At 44.6% G+C, this 16,876-nt stretch overlaps 1 protein-coding gene across 2 annotated transcripts in view; it reads left to right on the top strand.

Annotated features, from left to right (window-relative positions):
• Positions 1–10,938, top strand: part of HABP4 (hyaluronan binding protein 4) — a 41,877-nt gene extending 30,939 nt beyond the window's left edge. For both annotated transcript variants that reach the window (XM_079707144.1, XM_079707143.1), the window contains 3 exons: positions 5,488–5,659; positions 8,738–8,923; positions 10,764–10,938. In XM_079707144.1, the coding sequence (XP_079563270.1) occupies positions 5,488–5,659; positions 8,738–8,923; positions 10,764–10,820 (415 nt within the window). In that variant the 3' untranslated portion in view covers positions 10,821–10,938. The remainder of the gene's footprint in view (positions 1–5,487; positions 5,660–8,737; positions 8,924–10,763) is intronic.
• Positions 10,939–16,876: the final 5,938 nt, after the last annotated feature.

Here is a 16,876-nt window from a genome sequence, read left to right as displayed (position 1 = left end):
CTTTATTCTTTTTGTTGCAATGGTAAATGGGAGTGTTTTCTTGATTTCACTTTCAGATTTTTCATCATTAGTGTATAGGAATGCCAGAGATTTCTGTGCATTAATTTTGTATCCTGCTACTTTACAAAATTCATTGATTAGCTCTAGTAGTTTTCTGGTAGCATCTTTAGGATTCTCTATGTATAGTATCATGTCATCTGCAAACAGTGACAGCTTTACTTCTTCTTTTCCGATTTGGATTCCTTTTATTTCCTTTTCTTCTCTGATTGCTGTGGCTAGAACTTCCAAAACTATGTTGAATAAGAGTGGTGAGAGTGGGCAACCTTGTCTTGTTCCTGATCTTAGTGGAAATGGTTTCAGTTTTTCACCATTGAGGATGATGCTGGCTGTGGGTTTGTCATATATGGCCTTTATTATGTTGAGGAAAGTTCCCTCTATGCCTACTTTCTGCAGGGTTTTTATCATAAATGGGTGTTGAATTTTGTTGAAAGCTTTCTCTGCATCTATTGAGATGATCCTATGGTTTTTCTCCTTCAATTTGTTAATATGGTGTATCACATTGATTGATATGTGTATATTGAAGAATCCTTGCATTCCTGGAATAAACCCCACTTGATCATGGTGTATGATCCTTTTAATGTGCTGTTGGATTCTGTTTGCTAGTATTTTGTTGAGGATTTTTGCATCTATGTTCATCAGTGATATTGGCCTGTAGTTTTCTTTCTTTGTGACATCCTTGTCTGGTTTTGGTATCAGTGTGATGGTGGCCTCGTAGAATGAGTTTGGGAGTGTTCCTTCCTCTGGTATATTTTGGAAGAGTTTGAGAAAGATAGGTGTTAGCTCTTGTCTAAATGTTTGATAGAATTCGCCTGTGAAGCCATCTGGTCCTGGGCTTTTGTTTGTTGGAAGATTTTTAATCACAGTTTCAATTTCAGTGCTTGTGATTGGTCTATTCATATTTTCTATTTCTTCCTGATTCAGACTTGGCAGGTTGTGCATTTCTAAAAATTTGTCTATTTCTTCCAGGTTGTCCATTTTATTGGCATAGAGTTGCTTGTAGTAATTTCTCATGATCTTTTGTATTTCTGCAGTGTCAGTTTTTACTTCTCCTTTTTCATTTCTAATTCTATTGATTTGAGTCTTCTCCCTTTTTTTCTTGATGAGTCTGGCTAATGGTTTATCGATTTTGTTTATCTTCTCAAAGAACCAACTTTTAGTTTTATTGATCTTTGCTATCGTTTCCTTCATTTATTTTTTATTTATTTCTGCTCTGATCTTTATGATTTCTTTCCTTCTGCTAACTTTGGGGTTTTTTTGTTCTTCTTTCTGTAATTGCTTTAGGTGCAAGTTTAGGTTGTTTATTCGATATGTTTCCTGTTTCTTAAGGTAGGATTTTATTGCTATAAACTTCCCTCTTAGAACTGCTTTTGCTGCATCCCATAGGTTTTGGGTCGTCGTGTCTCCATTGTCATTTGTTTCTAGGTATATTTTGATTTCCTCTTTGATTTCTTCAGTGATTACTTCGTTATTAAGTAGTATATTTTTTAGCTTCCGTGTGTTTGTATTTTTTACAGATCTTTTCCTGTAATCGATATCTTGTCTCATAGCGTTGTGGTCAGAAAAGATAATTGATACAATTTCAATTTTCTTAAATTTACCAAGGCTTGATTTGTGACCCAAGGTATGATCTATCCTGGAGAATGTTCCATGAGCATTTGAGAAGAATGTGTATTCTGTTGTTTTTGGATGGAATGTCCTATAAATATCAATTAAGTCCATCTTGTTTAATGTATCATTTAAAGCTTGTGTTTCCTTATTTATTTTCACTTTGGATGATCTGTCCATTGGTGAAAGTGGGGTGTTAAAGTCCCCTACTATGAACGTGTTACTGTCGATTTCCCCTTTTATGGCTGTTAGTATTTGCCTTGTGTATTGAGGTGCTCCGATGTTGGGTGCATAAATATTTACAATTGTTATATCTTCTTCTTGGATCGATCCCTTGATCATTATGTAGTGTCCTTCTTTGTCTCTTCTAATAGTCTTTATTTTAAAGTCTATTTTGTCTGATTTGAAAATTGCTACGCCAGCTTTCTTTTGATTTGCATTTGCATAGAATATCTTTTTCCATCCCCTCACTTTCAGTCTGTATGTGTCTCTAGGTCTGAAGTGGGTCTCTTGTAGACAGCATATATATGGGTCTTGTTTTTGTATCCATTCAGCCAATCTGTGTCTTTTGGTGGGAGCATTTAATCCATTTACATTTAAGGTAATTATCGATATGTATGTTCCTATTCCCATTTTCTTAATTGTTTTGGGTTTGTTATTATAGGTCTTTTCCTTCTCTTGTGTTTCTTGCCTAGAGAAGTTCCTTTAGCATTTGTTGTAAAGCTGGTTTGGTGGTGCTGAACTCTCTCAGCTTTTGCTTGTCTGTAAACGTTTTAATTTCTCCATCAAATCTGAATAATATCCTTGCTGGGTAGAGTAATCTTGGTTGTAGGTTTTTCTCCTTCATCACTTTAAATATGTCCTGCCACTCCCTTCTCGCTTGCAGAGTTTCTGCTGAAAGATCAGCAGTTAACCTTCTGGGGATTCCCTTGTGTGTTATTTGTTGTTTTTCCCTTGCTGCTTTTAATATGTTTTCTTTATATTTATTTTTTGATAGTTTGATTAATACTTGTCTTGGCATGTTTCTCCTTGGATTTATCCTGTATGGGACTCTCTGTGCTTCCTGGACTTGATTAACTATTTCCTTTCCCATATTAGGGAAGTTTTCAACTATAATCTCTTAAAATATTTTCTCAGTCCCTTTCTTTTTCTCTTCTTCTTCCGGAACCCCTATAATTCGAATGTTGGTGCATTTAATGTTTTCCCAGAGGTCTCTGAGTCTGTCCTCAGTTCTTTTCATTCTTTTTTCTTTATTTTGCTCTGCAGTAGTTTTTTCCACTATTTTATCTTCCAGGTCACTTATCCGTTCTTCTGCCCCAGTTATTCTGCTATTGATCCCTTCTAGAATATTTTTAATTTCATTTATTGTGTTGTTCATCGTTGCTTGTTTCATCTTTAGTTCTTCTAGGTCCTTGTTAAATATTTCTTGCATTTTCTGTATTCTATTTCCAAGATTTTGGATCAACTTTACTATCATTATTCTGAATTCTTTTTCAGGTAGACTGCCTGTTTTGTCTTCATTTGTTAGGTCTGGTGGGTTTTTACCTTACTCCTTCGTCTGCTGTGTGTTTTTCTGTCTTCTCATTTTGCTTATCTTACTGTGTTTGGAGTCTCCTTTTTGCAGGCTACAGGTTCGTAGTTCCTGTTGTTTTTGGTGTCTGTCCCCAGTGGCTAAGGTTGGTTCAGTGGGCTGTGTAGGCTTCCTGGTGGAGGGGACTAGTGCTTGTGTTCTGGTGGATGAGGCTGGATCTTGTCATTCTGGTGGGCAGGTCCACATCTGGTGGTGTGTTTTGGGGTGTCTGTGGACTTATTATGATTTTAGGCAGCCTCTCTGCTAATGAGTCTTGCTAGTTGTTTGGCATAGGGTGTCCAGCAATGTAGCTTGCTGGTCGTTGAGTGAAGCTGGGTGCTGGTGTTGAGATGGAGATCTCTGGGAGATTTTTGACGTTTGATATTATGTGAAGCTGGAAGTTCCCTTGTGGACCAGTGTCCTGAAGTTGGCTCTCCCACCTCAGAGGCACAGCACTGACTCCTGGCTGCAGCACCAAGAGCCTTTCATCCACACGGCTCAGAATAAAAGGGAGATAAAGGAGAAAGAAAGAAAGAAGATAAAGAAAGAAAGAAAAGTAAGAAAGAAAGGGAAAGAAGATAAAAGAAAATAAAATAAAGTAAGGTAAAATAAAATCAAGTTATTAAAATAAAAAAATTATTAAGAAAAAAATTTTTTAAGTAAAACAAACAAAAGGGACGGATAGAACCCTAGGACAAATGGTGAAAGCAAAGCTATGCAGACAAAATCTCACACAGAAGCATACACATACACACTCACGAAAAGAGGAAAATGGGAAAAAATAATAAATCTTGCTCTCAAAGTCCACCTCCTCAATTTGGGATGATTCGTTGTCTATTCAGGTATTCCACAGATGCAGGGTACATCAAGTTGATTTTGGAGATTTAATCCACTGCTCCTGAGGCTGCTGGGAGAGATTTCCCTTTCTCTTCTTTGTTCGCACAGCTCCTGGGGTTCAGCTTTGGATTTGGCCCCGCCTCTGCGTGTAGGTCGGCAGAGGGCGTCTGTTGTTCGCTCAGACAGGACAGGGTTAAAGCTGCCACTGACTCGGAGACTCTGGCTCACTCAGGCCTGGGGGAGGGAGGGGTACGGAGTGCGGGGAGATCCTGCACCGGTAGAGGCCGCTGTGACGGTGCATCAGCCTGAGGCGCACCGTGCTTCTCCCAGGGATGTTGTCCCTGGATCCCGGAACCCTGGCAGTGGCGGGCTGCACAGGCTCCCGGGAGGGGAGGTGTGTATAGTGACCTGTGCTTGCACACAGGCTTCTTGGTGGCTGCAGCAGCAGCCTTAGCGTCTCATTCCCGTCTCTGCAGTCTGCGCTGTTAGCCGCGGCTCGCGCCCGTCTCTGGAGCTCCTTTAAGTAGCGCTCTTAATCCCCTCTCCTCGACCACCAGGCAACAAAGAGGGAAGAAAAAGTCTCTTGTGTCTTCGGCAGCTGCAGAATTTTCCCGGACTCCCTCCCGGCTACCCGTGGTGCACTAACCCCTTCAGGCTGTGTTCACGCCGCCAACCCCAGTCCTCTCCCTGCGATCCGACCGAAGCCCGAGCCTCAGCTCTCAGCCCCCGCCCGCCCCGGCGGGTGAGCCGACAAGCCTCTCGGGCTGGTGAGTGCCCGTTGGCACCGACCCTCTGTGCAGGAATCTCTCCGCTTTGCCCTCCGCACCCCTGTGGCTGCGCTCTCCTCTGTGGCTCCGAAACTCCTCCTCTCCGCCACCCGCAGTCTCCGCCCGCGAAGGGGCTTCCTAGTGTGTGGAAAACTTTCCTCCTTCACGGCTCCCTCCCACTGGTACAAGTCCCGTCCCTATTCTTTTGTCTCTGTGTATTCTTTTTTCTTTTGCGCTACCCAGGTACGTGGGGAGTTTCTTGCCTTTTGGGAGGTCTGAGGTCTTCTGCCAGCGTTCAGTAGGTGTTCTGTAGGAGTTGTTCCACGTGTAGGTGTACTTCTGATGTATCTGTGGGGAGGAAGGTGATCTCCGCGTCTTAGTCTTCCGCCATCTTCCCCCTCTCCTATGCTCCCATTTTTCAAAGACTGCTTTGAACACAGACAGGAAGTACCTTCAGTTGGCAATGGTGCCATAAAATGATGAAAATAAAATAAGGAAACTTATGGTTCAAAGTTTTCCTTACGTTATTTAAGTTTAAGATACAGAACCATGAAAGTACGTTAAACTAATGGTTATGACTTTCTCTTTGAGACAGTAGACATTTCAGACCTATCAGAAATTATTCTTTATGATTATACTTCTTTACAGAGTTCCTGAGTTGGAGGTAGAAGAAGAAACTCAAGTTCAAGAGATGACCCTAGATGAGTGGAAAAATCTTCAAGAACAGACCAGACCAAAGCCTGAATTTAACATCCGGAAACCTGAGTCCACTGTCCCTTCCAAAGCAGTGGTGATACACAAGTCTAAATATAGAGATGATGTAAGCATGATGTTTTGTATCTAGAGGTAATCTTCACTGTTACCTTGTTGGAAACGAAATGGGCTTTTCCACTTCTCTTTTAAAAATGGAACATTAGTAGTTGACATTCTAGTTTCAACCTAAGAGTAATCAGAGATTATGCGTGCCTAATTTTACTGTATTTTTATTGTTTATTAAGAAAAAAAATTGAAAAAGAATTGACCCACTAATACTTAATCCAAAGCAGTTATAGTGGCAGTGCACTTTCTGCTCCCTCCAGAACTGTGCAAAAACTGTGCACATGCTGTATGTTTTAGTTGCATGTCAATTTTGTGTCAGAAGAGAGGTACAGAATGTTTCCTGAATCCATTTCAGAGGATAACTACTCTGCATTTTCGTGATTAGATTACCTTCAGTTCTAATTCCTTTTTTTTTAAGTTTAAGTATAGTTGATTTACAATATTTTGTTAGTTTCAGGTGTATAGCAAAGTGATTCAGTGGTTTTTTTTTTTCACAGTTCTAATTCTTAATAAGAAGAGCATTTAGTTGGAACTAGTTGATCATTTTTAACTGGTCAGGGTTGGGTGAAGCCTTTTTTGTGTTATTATAGCAGCTTTGCTCCCTCTGCAGAAACTCACCAGAGGAGCCCTGAAGCACCTGGCAGCACCGTCAGGCACTGCTGCTGTGGCCAGCTATCCTGTTGGAACTGCTTGTGTGTTCCTCTGTCTTTTGTGGTCCTGATTTTACAAGGTTTATGTTCAGCTCTTCATTGGCGGCTTTAGCTTTGAAAATATCTTCCAGCAGATATTGATAAGGCTCGTCAGAGAGTTATTTAATCATATTCTATTTAAGCTGCTGAACTTAAGGAAGGGTACACTGAAGCATTCTAATTTTAAAATTTAGAGTTTGTATCATTCAGTCACAGCTATTTATCTTGATACCATTCTCTTGTGTCGATGACAGTAGTGAGCAACCCTTCCTCTCTGCTGGATATTCATTGATTTTCCATTTGAAACTCAGGAGTTTTGTACTATGTAGATTTGTCTGTGTTCCCATTTACACTTTGGTTAGTTATATTCTTTGAATGAATAGTTTCCCTAGGGGGTCATTTATGATACAGGATCCCCTCCTAACTCCTGTTTCAGTCAGTCCAAGCTCTTGGAGTCTAATAAGTTTTTAGCTGTTCCACTAGAAATGGCTTTTTGTACACATACGAGTGAGGCCTTTTTACAAGTCCATCAGCTAGTTGGGTTGTTTTTTTTTTCCTATCCATTTTCTTCTTTTTTGTTCTGGTGCAGTGTAAATAAAGCTTTGCCTAAAACAATTGTGTTGTCAGGATTTGAAATGTGCAGCTGACATGTTAGGTAAAAATAGAAGCTGCTCTTCCTTAATCCACACCAGATTCATCCTCCCTGGCTCCAGAGAGAGGTCTCCTGGAATCTTTGAAGCAACTGTGTTAGCTGCTGAGTCATCGAGCTTGGTCTCAGTAAAGCACACATCTTTGGTACTTATTAATCTTATGGCATTGACAATTTTAGCCAGGAATTTTTCTTAAAGCAACAGAAGCCAAATCACTAGTCCCGGAAGTGATTGGTGTCACTTACTTTGTTCTGAGTACCCTAAGAGACAAAAGCAGTAGATTAACACCTCTTGTTTGCATGGAGCTCTGTTCTTTGCAAAGTTCAGACCAAACAGTAGCCTATGAAGAGAGTTGGGGCCTTAAAGCACCTTGGCCTGACTATTCGCTCACTTTGCTTCCATTGCAAGTTGTCCCTTCTTACTGGGAAGGCCGCCGTGTCTCTGCTGAGGCACACTGACAGCCAATTGTTTTCTAAACCAGGCCATAGTTATCATTTTGCCTCTTATATTTTTTGTGTTTATCTTGTTGCCAGAGTGCCATTGTTCCTGAATTGTTCTTTCCTTCATCTTTTTAGCTTTGAGAGCCCATCTGTCTAAGGCCTTTGCTTTATTTTAATCTGAAGCTTTGAAGGGGACACAAGTGTTAAATGTGAAACCTGAAATGAACATATGGCCAAAAGGGATTGATGTGCTCAGGGAAATTTGATTCCATTTGCTGGACAAGCTGTAGGGACGTTTAACCTTACAGCACTTGGGAGATTCTCATCTACGATCACTGGCATATTTTCTGTAGGTTTATATTTTACTTAAAAGTGAGAGTTCTTCTTTGTTTCATTCATGGTTAGGAATTGAAGCCAAATCAAACTTGAAGGAGATTTATTTAATACAGTGTTCTTTTAACAAGAGATAGAACTTATTTGACCTCTTACAATAAAATGTACTTTCTCAAAGAATTTGAACTAGAGCAGTTCTTCAAAAGCAGCTTGAGTTCTTTATGCAGCCTTGGTAGCAACCCTCAGTAAATCATACTGTGGTTCTATCCTTTCCATATATTTTGAGTCAGAGTTGTTTATTGTATATCATCCAGTTTTTAACATATGGTATTTGTACAGTCAGCACCCATGTTGAAAGAAGTTTCTCCATCAAGCTCTATTCTAGGATGGTGATTTTCCTTATTTATCAAAGTAGCACTTGTGAAGAAATAAAAGGCAGAAACTAAAACTTTTCAATCTCAGCAAAATACACTTAGATATAAAACATTTAAATGATTACTGTTAGTCATTTCAAATCTTACATCTTAACCTACTAAACTGATAGAAATTTGGTCTCACTTGAAGCAACGGTAAGTTCAAAAATGTTTGAATTAAGACTGTGAGACACTACTATATATAAAATGGACAACTAATAAGAACCTACCTTGTAGCACAGGGAACTCTGTTTGATACTCTGTGATGACCCATATGGCAATAGAGTCTAAAAAATAGTGGATATATGTATATGTATAGCTGACTGACTTTGCTGTTACAGCAGAAACTAACACAGCATTGTAAATCAACTATACTCCAATTCAAAAAAAAGGACTGTGAGTATGAGAACGTGTGCCTACAAAAATGTGCAGAACCCACCTGGCTGGAAGCAGAGCAGCAGCATCTTCCCCTGCCCAGAGAAGCCCAGCCCAGTGAGTGTCCATGGAGATGGCCGTGTGTATGTTCTGTGTTTGATGCTGTAACTGTGTTTCAGTTGGTAAAGGATGACTATGAGGATGATGCCCACGTTTTCCGGAAAGCAGCCAATGACATCACATCCCAGTTGGAGATTAATTTTGGTAACCTCCCTCGTCCCGGGCGCGGAGCCAGAGGTGGCACACGGGGAGGCCGGGGAAGGATCAGAAGGGCAGAAAACTATGGACCCAGAGCAGAAGTGGTGGTAAGTGTTTATATTCTAAACCCTGGATGGTTTTCTGAAGTGAGAGGATGAAGATGCCCTGGGCCTACATAGTCTAATTTTGGAAGATCATCAGGTTGTGCCTCATCTAGACAGAGGAGGTTCTTCCTCCTTTGTCTAGTGTGGGTCTGATGTTGGAGTGTCTGGAACGGTCATGTCAGCATGATGGACATCAGTTGGATACAGACCATTATGTAGCCCTGGCCTCCAGGGTCTCCAGGGAAGTCCGATGTCTGCCATGAATGCACGTTCAGAGCTGGAGAAAAATTCACACATCTGCATCAGATAAGATCCCCAGGCTTGGGATTGAATTAGATCAACTGACAGTTGCTTACCATGGTCTGATCGTCTGCCCTGTGCCCTGATGCTTTCAGGGTAGACAAAATCCTTCCTACAGCTTCAAGGCCACCTTTTCGCTTCAAACCATTCTTTCCCACTCTTCAGCCAACACTGCTCTACTTCTAGAACAGACAAGCATGTTCCTTACCCCACGGGGCCTTTGCACCTGCTGGCCCTTCTCCCACCCCTTTGCCTGTTTACCTAGAATAGATCCTCCAACCTCCTTTCCTCAGAGGAGTCTTCCAGACTAGGTCAGAGTCCTTATTTTCTTTGAAGCACCGTCTGCATTTGTAATTGTATTCTCGCTGGTGCAGTTGTTGATCAGTGTCTGCTGTCTCCAGGGGACATGATGGTTTCCCCAGTGCCTAGCGCAATGTAAGCTGTAGTAGGTGCTTCGTAAATGTTTTTTGAACAAACACCTGTTTAGTGGGAGTTGGGCACAAGGCCTGGTGGCCAGCACGGGCCGCCATGCTGCCCTTGTGACGATGGAACAGGAGCAGCCCCTTCTCTGTGGCTGGTCCTGGAAATGTTCCTTTTGCTGCTTGATCCCTTACTCCAGGGAGCAGCCCCTGGGAGGAGAAACTAGTCTGTTATACTTAAACAAGAGCAAAAACACAACAGTGTTTTTTCTGGGTACATTTGAGGCCATGTTGGAAAAAGGAACTATTCTGGGGATAGAAAATATGCATCCACTCCTTTCCCATAGCAGAGCTCTGCCGCCGCGGCACTTCGTGTGCAGTGTGGTGATCCGGTCCTCGAACCTGCCGCCCACCTGGGCTCTTCCAGCTTCTAACAGCCTTCACACTCGCATTGTTTCAGGATTCTGTTCTTTTTGCTCATTCATTGAGGCTTATCTCTGGGAGAACCTTCTCTTCTAGAAAACATTACTTGACTGTGATGTGTACTTGGCCAGCAAATTGCATTGGATTCCCTGACTGTGGGCCCCCATTCCCAGGCCATCTGTTACTGAACTTATCAGTATGTTTCTCCCCCAACTTTGTGAGCTCCCCGAGGGCAGGACTGTCTTTAATCATCCTTATATCTCCATGTAGCAAACATTTTTGCTACGTGGAGCAAATTTATCCAATAAATATCCTCCATATTTATTGGATGAAGGAAGTGCCAGATACAGAAAGGTCACTCAGTAAGGATCTGTGGGAGGGAGGGCCAGGGGTGGCCAGTAGGCACTGCCAGCCATTCTGCAACAGGGACGGGAGCGGGTCAGAGGAGGGAGAGGCACCCGTCCATGTCCCCTCTTCGGGGTCTGTGCAGCACTTGGCCGCAGCTCAGAGCAGGGCCTCACTTAGAGTGACCCTGCCACTGTTCTCTTCCCACTGGGACCCTCTCTCCCTCAATGTTTGGGCTGCTACCCCTACCCCATTAGCCCCTCCCCGAGGGAGAGTGGGCACCGTGTTTCACACAGCTCTGCACCCAAGTGGGAATGGGTGAAGTGACAGTTGGTTTCAAAACTTTTCTTTTTCAGACACAAGATGTTGCTCCAAACCCAGATGACCCTGAAGATTTTCCTGCTCTGGCTTGAGAGAGCCCTATTTCCCTGGCAACTTAAAACAGCACTGGCATACCTATAAAGAGACTTTTCTTGCTGTGGGGAAGAGAGTCAGACTCTAAGAACAATAGATATTGCTTTTTCCCATGTAGTTTGACTTCATTGCACTTTTTTGGCCTGGGGGTGGTGTGGGAATAAGGATTTCTCCAGATGCTAGAGAGCAGTAGTTCTGGTCAGGGGTTAGTCTGGCACTTTCCCAAGAAGGTAGAGAATGGTGATTATTTTTTTACTTAAGGAATTCCAAATGTAGTTCAGAAATAATGTTTAAAATATGTACATAGAGATTGTATTGAATCTTCCACAGAAGCATGGAGAGTAAAGCAAGTTGTAAAATAGAATCTATTGAGACTACTTAGTAAGTTGTATAGATACCGGAAGGCTACGTCCTTCGGTATTAAAGGAAATACATATAACTTGGACCATTAATTTAAAGCGGTCACAGCCTAGTTTTCCGAGACCAAGAAATTAAAATACAGTTGTATTTACTATTTACTTGTAAATGTTATATTCTCCTGGAATTTTTTGGTTTTCATTTAACGAATAATTTTAAGTAGCTATCGTGCAGTCACTGGTTACCACTCTGTGGCAGAGAATTAGGGAAAGTATTGATTTTTTCATGGTGATCTAAACTACCTCGTGGTTTCTGCGTGTATGTACACACACATACACACACACGCTTAGTATAAATGTGCATATTTAGTGTTTGGGTGGGTTTTAGGATGAGTATTAAGTAAATGATTTTTTAAATAATGTTGTTTAACCCACCAATCAAATGAAAAGGGGTCCAGGCAAAGAGTATTGCAACTTAACACCACATGCTTTTCTCCCTCAGAGCTAGTGTCAGAATTCAACACCTGTGACAAAGGCCCTCCGTCCCTGTCCTGGACAAGACTTATAAATAACTAATATTTATTGAACACCTATGTTTAGTTTTTCTCACTCAGCCCTTGCACCAGTTCGAGTACCTATTTCTTGCCTTGGGAGAATTTTGGGGTTAGGGGCTTCCTCAGAGGTTCAGTAACTCCCTGAGTCCCACCCTAACCAGCAGGGCTGAGACCTGGAGGCCCGTGTTCTCTCAGCCCAGCTGCCTGCAGGGTGGCGCCCAGGGTGGCAGCTGGCGCGGTGGCAGCTGGCGCAGACGCAGCTGTAACAGCCACTGGAAGCTGGGGTGACACTCTTCCCACTTTACTGAAGAAACTGGGTAACATTTGCTGGTTGTCACACAGTTAATATGCTTATGTGGGGATCTGAACCTTGGTCTCAGGATCTGTGCTTTTTTTTTGCCTTGCTATGCTAAGATGGCAGTTCTGAACTTGAACCCACGTGTAAATAAAGGTTGGTATTCCCTCCTTTGTGTATAGAGAGCTGAATCCTTTTGCTGACACCCAGGTCAAGAGAGAAGAATGTGGGAAAAGGCCACAGTGGAAAGAGTCATTTCATACTTTGTTGAATAATCAGCACTGAACCCTTGGCCACGTTAAGCCAGTTAAGGACCTTCCCTGTGGTTGACAGTCTACTTTTGGATTCTTGTTATTAATCTGAGTACTAAGGTAGTCCTTTTATTCCCTCTCCCCGGAAAAGACACAGTGAACGTGAGTACCTGACCTGAGAAGTCTTGTGAGAGTGAATGTCGTGTTCAGCCATGATAATCAGCTGGTGCAGCGTGAAGATGTGTCACGACTCATCAGGCTTGAGCTGTCACATTAAGTCATTTTGCCTTGCCCTGGCTTTGAAGATTGGCGAAACAGAGATCCTTCTCAAGAAAATTCCCTTTAGTGTTGTGAATAACAATTGAAAAGCCCATTGCGCTGGATTTAATGCATTTGCAAAGACTGCATCCTTCCCAAACACATTGAGGATTCCTGTACCACGGAGCAGTCTCTGGTCTTGTGGTCAGAAAAAGTCTGGGGGAATAGGGGACCGTTTCTGACCCTGCTAGAGGTCTTGATTTGCTCACCAGGACTACCTCTTGCCAATTTGGTGGGGCAGATGACTGTCAGGCTTTTGTCATGTGGTTGTCCACAGTCCGGCCCCAGAGAAGACAGAGCAGAAGCAAAGGGCAGGGGAAATCCATGATGTGCTGTAGGGAAACTCAGGAGGCAGGATTGTGTATTCGGACCTATATACAAGGCAGAGCCTTCCACATGACAGTGCCTTGCGAGACTCCTTTGAGGTGCTTGGGTGTAGACGTGTTGTCGTGAGGCAGGACACGTTTCTGGCTGGTAACCTTAATACTAAGCAAATTAACCCCACTAAAGAAAACTTGTGAGCCTAACAGACTCTCTTGGAAAGTGGGAGGTCAAGCATGTTTGAATTCCAAGGGCAGGTGTGCCAGCCCCAAGCCTGACTTGGATCCCTTCTGATACAGGTGCTCACTGCCAGGGCTCCTGAAGATGAGCTGGTCCCAGGACCTGCAGAGGGGGCAGCCTCATCAATAGGAGGAGGTATGACCCCTGACAGGTTTTGGTACCCTGCTTCGACTGGATGAAAACCTAAGTCACACAGCTGACAGGGTCTGGGAAGAGGCGGACTCACTGCAGAAGCTGCTTCTGGCTGGGAACCTTGCACTGGATGGTTTGAATGTCTGGCCAGGCTACTTTGAAAAGTACATCCTTAGCCTAATGTTACTGATAAGCATTTGACATTTTCATCCCATGCAAGGCAGGCTCCTCAGAACCAGAGAAGCCGCAGCAAGCACCCCGTTTTCTAGTGCTGGTTTCTAGTTGAGGTCCTTTCCTTCTCTGTTCCCTCGCTCCTCCATGCCAGCCTAGGGCATAGGTGTTTCATAGGTGAAGGCACTGTTTCTCCTTTGGAACCACACCATGTGTGGCGTTGGCAAGGCCTACGGAGCAGCAGGACCCGGGTCTCAGAAGCTGGGAAAGGGCAGCCCTCAAAGTAAAAACAACTGCCATCTTCTAAGCTATTCGGGAGACAGCCACACTGCCCTCCCTCTCAGCAGAGCATGACCCAGCAGGACAAGCAGAGTTTCACTTTGAGAAAAAATCTGCCCACTTTCCTTTCACTGCGGCTGCTGCTGCCACCCTCAGCCTCCATGGGGATCACACTCTGTGAACACCTTCCAGGGTCCTGCCCTCCTCACCTCCACATCCTCCCGATATCGGCTTGAAGTCAGGTACTTGGGTTGCCGGCACCACTGCCCACAACGTGTCCCAAGTGTAAGGCTCTGCCTGGCTCTCTGTATTTGTGCAGTAAGGAGAATGAGGAAGGAAAAAAGCAGAAAATAAATCTTTATTGTAAAATACAACACGGATAAAAGTGCAAAAACTTTTTTGTAACCACCACCTAAGTCAAGGAGCCAACTCCTCCAGAAGCCTGCCCATGTGACCATGCCCATCACAGCCTGCCCTTCTGAAAGGAGCCACTGACTTAGAGGAAGCACTGCCCAAGGACGCACCCCTAACAATACGGCTCTGCCCTTTGCCTGAATGGCCTTTAAGTCTGAAGGATTCCCCCTCCGCCCTCTTCGCAGAACCTGGGTAACCTGAGGAAACAAGCATTTCTTGAGTAACTGCTGTGTGCTGTCTTGTAATTGTCTCATCACTTTTCAGTCAGGGAACAGGAAGGGACATCCGTCTTCCTTGCTCCCTAGCTAGTATTTGGGCAGGGATGGGATGAGAAGATGAAGCAGAAAGAAGATTTGGTGCCCAAGCTGTGTTCTTTCTACACACTCCTGAAATTTCCAGTTAATTGATGAGTCCCGCTGGCAAAGTTGCTAAGAGAGAGACAGGGAAAGGCCAGAGGACACATGGACTTCTGTGGGGGCCCGAAGGACCACATGGGGCTGTGTGCTGCCGTGCTTAGCCACTCCCTGTGGTGAGGTGGTGCTCAGGGCAATGCCACTGTGACACGTTCTCCTGAAAACATTTGAAGTGCTCTTAGAAAGCTTTATTAGGTCTCCTGCACAGGTGGAGATGCCAAGACTTGAGAGGCCACGAGACTAGGTTCAAGGCTGCCGGCAAGGCACTGGTGGAGACAGGAGCAGAAGCTTGTCTCTCCCAGGGGCCTCATGGAGCCTGAGGTCCGAAGCACTCCAGGGGCCTCTGCTGGCCCAGGTGGCCTCTGCCCATCTCCTGCGGCTCTGGGAAAGCCTTTTCCTTGGCCATAGGTTTCCCATGACTCCACGGCACTAAGACTTTCCCCAACAAAACCACTAAGGTTCTCTAACCTATCACAGCTTTACCACAGGCAACACTGGCCCCATAGTGTGGGGAGAGCACCAGCTGCCTTGTTTCTTTGCAAAATGTGGCCCTATTTCAGAAGACTGACTTGGGAGCACAGTCATTTATAAGTTGGGAAACACCTGTCATGAGAATGGAGTGGCATCAACTTACACATAAGTCCCTCAGGGGGCTCTGAGAGTTCTCAAATGTTCTTAGAAAATAGGAAAACTATTTTCTTGAGAACAGCCACCCTGCCAGAGGCATCGAGGATACCTCCAGAGAGGTGTGCACTGCCCAGCCCCGGGGGACCTCACTCACCTTGATGAACCACCCGCATAACTGTGCTGGTGGCTCTGGTCTGCACATCACGCACCCGCTCAGATAGGAGCAGCGTTAGAGCAACAGGGAGGAAAACTTAAAGTATGTGAGGCGAGTCTTACATTCTTGGCAATGCAAAATGTTCAGAAGCTACATGTTCTGATGGTGAAGGAAAGTGAGAGTGGAAGTGAGCGGGGACGCCAGAGAAGTGTTCGATAAGAGGGAAAGGACGGTGGGTAGAAAGGAAGCAGGAGAAAGGCAGAGCCCAGGTGGCCCAGCAAAGGAAGTGGCAACTCAGGGTCCTGTGACCAGGGTGGAAAGACATCCTTCAGGGGTTTACACTGAGGATCCTGAAGGCCCAGAAGGGGGCCTTGGGATGACTGGTGAAGAGGCTCCTTCATGGCACACCTCTAGGGGGCACCCTTCACACTGCACCTGTGTGAACAGCACCTCTGGATGCTGTGATGCCATGGAGGGCCTGTCTATGAAGTCTTCAAAATTCTGCTTTTGCGGGGGCAAGAGGAACCAACTCCCATCAGATAGTCACAGGGACCTCTAACATAAGAAAGTTCAAGGAATGCTGTCGACTTGGACTTGGGATTGCACCACTACCAGAGAGGGTGCCAGCCTGGTCATGTCCCCAACCCAGTCATCCTCCCAGGTCACCTACAGGAAGTCCCAGCTTTGGCTTTGGGCTGAAATCTCCATACCCAGTGGAAGAACGAGGCAAAAACTCCTTTACTGTGAAGCTGAGGCATGGGCCTGAGGAAACAGGTTTAAACTGCACCTTGAGGAAATCTCTGATGGTGAGCGCTCTGGTGTCCAGGAGAAACCTCTGAAGATCTAGTCCCTGTGGATCCCGAACCAGATTAAAAGTCGGTCTAGAAATGTTACAGCCCGGGACATCCAACCATCGCTGGAAGAGGTGGGAGACAGACAGTACTTACAACACCAGAACCTGTCTTTGGAGGTTACTGGATATGGCAAGGACTAGTTTAATATGCTGGCCAGAGAAAAGACCCCAAGGTTCATCCTCTAAACTCCCTGGTTAACCGCAAGGCAAATCTGGGGCTGGCCAGAGAGAATGGCTCAACAGCAGGAGTGAGCTAGGGTGGCCACCAGCCATCATGCTCCCTGCCCTCACTCCTGTCCTGCCAATGTTGAGTGAACACTCAACTGCCACTTAAGGACACGCCAATCACTGGTCTGCCTATGGTACTCCGTGTGTCGTCCAGCTGTCACAACAGACCCCTCACAAGGATGAAGATAACAGGATGGGCAACCTCCCCACAGCTGCTACACTGATAAGCCAGGGCCAGGCAGGAAGGCCCTGCCTAAAATCTCAGGGTCCCCCAGTCTCATGAATACTCATGAGCCCTATGCCCAGGGTTAGCCTCTGCTGCCTCCTATATAAATGAAACCTTTTCTCCAACCCCTTCCTCTGCCAGCTGGGGCTTGGGCCAGAGCAGAACAAGGCAGGAGAGCAATATTCACTTTACAGGGTCCCAAGAGCATCTGCTGCTGTTTCTG

This window comes from Hyperoodon ampullatus (assembly GCF_949752795.1).
Source record: "Hyperoodon ampullatus genome assembly, chromosome: 6".
NCBI classification, from domain to species: Eukaryota; Metazoa; Chordata; class Mammalia; order Artiodactyla; family Ziphiidae; genus Hyperoodon; species Hyperoodon ampullatus.
This window is presented reverse-complemented; position numbering and strand designations above follow the sequence as displayed.